The 4,290-nt window shown below is 48.9% G+C and overlaps 1 protein-coding gene across 1 annotated transcript; it reads left to right on the top strand.

Annotated features, from left to right (window-relative positions):
• Positions 2,298–4,290, top strand: LOC8080767 (transcription repressor MYB4). Its single transcript, XM_002465173.2, has 3 exons — positions 2,298–2,763; positions 2,906–3,035; positions 3,201–4,290. The coding sequence occupies exons 1-3, from the start codon at positions 2,631–2,633 to the stop codon at positions 3,928–3,930; spliced, it is 993 nt and encodes a 330-aa protein (XP_002465218.1). The 5' UTR covers positions 2,298–2,630; the 3' UTR covers positions 3,931–4,290.

Here is a 4,290-nt window from a genome sequence, read left to right on the forward strand (position 1 = left end):
GAGAGAGAGGGAGGGGTGAGTAAAAAATGTAAAATGTATTATTCCTTGCGAGTCTAAACTCAAAAGATCAAAATTGATGACGTGTCAGTACACTCATCGGGACACTACTGATCATCTCTTGTGTACGTATCCTATATATATCTTGATGTCCAATGATCGAGAAAAGCAATAACACTTTGGTAGCTTTAGGCTGCCTGTACGTACGTGGTGGTTGCTTGTAAAGAGAGGTGTTCACACAGCTAGGCAGCAGCTAGCGATGCGATCGCTACGACGCTACCAACACGTGCATGCATGCTCACAGAGTCACAGTAGGTATATTAGCACACGTACACACCCCGGCGCTATGAACTGTGCAGCACCTTTATTTTCATGCCCTGTGTGACTTTGACCGTTATTCATGGGATTCTTGCTGAAGCACGCGTAGCTAGTAGGTGATGACTGATGATGATTACCAAGTCGTTAATCCCCTGCAGATTAATTTTTCCAGGAAAAGCAAAGCAAAACAAAGACTGGCGTGTGCACGTACGTACGTACCTGTATATACAGATGTGAAGTCATTTTCAGGTGAAAAGAAAAAGACCGATGCCACAGCAAAGTGAACGTCGTCGGAACACACACGTACAGAACCGTACCCACAGGGCCATGCATGCATGCAAGATGGTATCTTTTAGCTAGGTGTACCTTTAATTTCTCCAGGTGCATGGCGTAGGTGCTAATGGTTTTATTGACTGAAACCATATACAGATCGATCAAGAGAACTGACGTTTATGCTAAGATGTCTTAGGTCCGTACCTGTTTACATAGATCCAATGGATGCTAAGGAACAATAGATGGAAGAAGCACAAGCGAGATCCAAGAATACGATGTCAAGAGAAGCACTGGATCAAGTTCATAGCGAACAAATAATGGATAACACGGTGAAGGGAAGAAATTGATATATTGGTAGTGTAGCTTTTTCTTCTATTCCTCCAACAGATTATCAACACATTTGCTATTCTTTCAGCGCCTTCCTCGGCTTGGTCGCTTTGGACTCATGTAGAACTTGTTTTGGTGTACCATAGTTAGGTGTGCCGTCGGACATTAGTCTCTCACTTTTGTCCACTGCTCTTGTAACATTTGGTTACATTCCTCTTAATGAAAAACGGGTTGAAACCCCGATTGCGAAAGATTATCAACACATTACAAATGGATAGGGGAGAGCTGCTGTGGATCTCCTACATTTGAGGGCGAGGTGGGTGGATTTTGATTATTAGTAACTTTAAACTTTTAGGTATTAGGGATAAGATGAGTTCTATCAGAGCAACCACAATCCTTTATATTGCATTTTTGTTTTTGCATGGAGATATGATCAGTAATCTGTTGGATATGCTCTCACCTCCCGTTAAGTACTATCTCCGTTTCAAAATAAATAACTTTATGTGAAAGCTTATATTATCATGGGTGCATGCAAATGATAACTGCCAAAACTAGCAGATATATATCCTCTAGGAAAGGAAAGTATAGATCAGAGTATATATGCATCTTTAGTTATCTTCCTTAATGTATCATATTTTTTTTTGAGAAAGTTGTTTATTTTACAACGGAGGGACTATATATATGTCAAAGCGTGGCGAGAGTGGGAGTAGTAATGATTAAGGAAAGATATCATGGAAAAAGCAAGGTCAGTGAGGATATCATGCATGGGAAGGAAAGAAGAAAAAGGGGGCCAGAGATTAAGAGGAGGAAGGGCCGCCCGCCGGGGGGGGGGGGGGGGGGGGGTCAACTGCCCCAACACAGCTGTGTGGACAGTTACAACAGAGATCTAGAGAGGCCCCTCCTGCCTACGAGCACGCACTGGCGAACGAACATTGCCTTAGGCCTTGTTCATATTCTAAAAAATACCCAAAAATTTTCAAGATTTTCTGTCACATCGAATTTTACGACATATGCATAGAGTATTAGATATAGATAAAAATAAAAACTAATTACACAGTTTGTATGTAATTTACGAGACGAATCTTTTAAGCATAGCTAGTTCATAATTGGACAATATTTATTAAATACAAACGAAAATACCAAAATTTTGCAAGCTGAACAAGACCTTATCACTACACGATCCCATGGCCAAACTTTATTTATTTTCCGGGGGCCGGGGCTTACCCGGCCCCGGCGACCCCTCTAGCACACTAGCACTACACGCACACAGCTAGCAAAGCGAGCCAAGAGAGACGCGAGCGCTGCTTGCGCTGTGCTTGCAACCGTGCAAGCAGCCCAGCAAAGTGTGTGGGCGCGCGCGCTAGCGCTATTGCTCCACTTGTAAAGGCAGAGAGCCACAGGCCAAGCGGCACCGCACTGTACCTGCACCTACCTGAGAGCGACCTCTCCCTCCTCTCGCTCTTTATTTGCTCCAGGCAGCTCGGCACCGCACACGCACAACACCGGCCGGCTGGCATCTTTTATATCTCTCTCTATTTCTCCTGGATTCGGCCACTAGCCTGCTGCCACCATCGTCATATCTCGGCTTCCATACAACGATCGACGACCGTCGTCGTCGTCAAGGGGATCGGTTAGTCGTTGGCGCCGCAGAGCGCGACGCCGACGCCAACCGATCCATCTATCGACGACATCCTACGTACGGGCTTGCCTGTGCCATGGCGAAGCAGTCGTGCTGCCACAAGAAGAAGCTGAGGAGAGGGCTCTGGTCCCCCGAGGAGGACGAGAAGCTCATGAACCACATTGCCCAGTACGGCCATGGCTGCTGGAGCTCAGTGCCCAAGCTTGCAGGTATATATAGTACTACATGTGTACATATGAGCCAGAAGCAGCAGCAGCAGCGGAAGTTCAGTACTTGGTACTAGCAAAAAACTGTGGTGCATTACAGGGTTAGTTGTTTGGCTAATCGATCTGTGACAATTCTGTCGATCAGGACTCGAGAGGTGTGGCAAGAGCTGCAGGCTGAGGTGGATAAACTACCTGAGGCCAGACCTCAAGAGGGGAACATTCTCACAAGAGGAGGAGGACCTCATCATACACCTCCACTCCTTGCTGGGAAACAAGTAATTATAAGCTTCTTTTCGTGCATCATCTTTGCATTGTCTGCCAACAATTACGCTAGCTCTTCGATGTTAGTTTGCAAATATACTGCCACGCATGGCGAGCAACAATGGAGCTAGCTAGCGAGAATCTAATAACTCTGTGTGCATGGTGATTCACATGGCCAGGTGGTCTCAGATTGCGGCGCAGCTGCCTGGCCGGACGGACAACGAGGTCAAGAACTTTTGGAACTCGTACATCAAGAAGAGGCTCAGGGAGCGCGGCATCGACCCCGCCACCCACCAGCCGCTCGCCGAGCCTGCCGCGGCGACGGCGCCGGCCAGCACCACCACCGTCAGCCGCCGCGCCGTGTTTGGGGACGTCGATCTCATCCCGACCACTACACCAATCCAGGCGCCGTCGTCGTTCGAGGGGCCAATGCTGGACGGCGTGACGAAGCTCCCGGCCGTGGACATGGACTGGCCCGTCCCCGGCGACGGGGTGCCGTCTTCGTCGCTGCCAAGGCCGTGCTACCTGCAGGGGGGCTGCTTCGACATCGGCGCGCTGCAGCAGCAGCAGCACTGCGGTTCCATCGTCCCGGCGCCGGTCGTCCCGTCGGCCTCGAGCTCCAGCACGCTGACCTCGATGGCGGAGGCCGAACACTGCAACACCAACATCACCGGCGGCAGCCTCCCGTGGTTGGAGCTCGGAGCAAACGCGGTGGCTGACGCCGGCCACGTCGACAGCTGCTACGCCGGCGCGCTGGACGAGCTCAGGTGGTCGGAGTACTTCGACAGTGCCTTCCAGGCCGCCGCGAGCCAGCAAGGCGCACTGCAGGCGGCGGGGCAGTGTGTCTACGGCGGCAAGGATGACGTCCCGGTGCACTTCGACGTCCATGGGCTAAGCAACTGGTGCTAATGCATCACTTTCACTGTGTGCTAATGCAAGAACCCACGGAAGAAGAAACAGTTCGCAGATGCAAATTATTATTACTCGCATTTCATCTGGTGTTATTTTCCCCACTTCTTATTCTGATGTTGCTGTTGATGAGCAGCGGATAAGTTCGAGAGTGTGGTGAGTACATTTGAAGTGTTTAACACACATGTAAAGTACATATACGATACGCTGTGGTTAATTAGTAAATACTGCAGAGAGAGAGAGAGAGAGAGAGAGAGAGAGAGAGAGAGATGAACGGGCCATGTGGTTAAATAAAAATGTGAATTATTATGTGATTAGCTCAGCACATTATATACATGTGCATGCATGTATTTGGCTTTA

This window comes from Sorghum bicolor, chromosome 1, assembly GCF_000003195.3.
Source record: "Sorghum bicolor cultivar BTx623 chromosome 1, Sorghum_bicolor_NCBIv3, whole genome shotgun sequence".
In the NCBI taxonomy this organism is placed as follows: Eukaryota; Viridiplantae; Streptophyta; class Magnoliopsida; order Poales; family Poaceae; genus Sorghum; species Sorghum bicolor.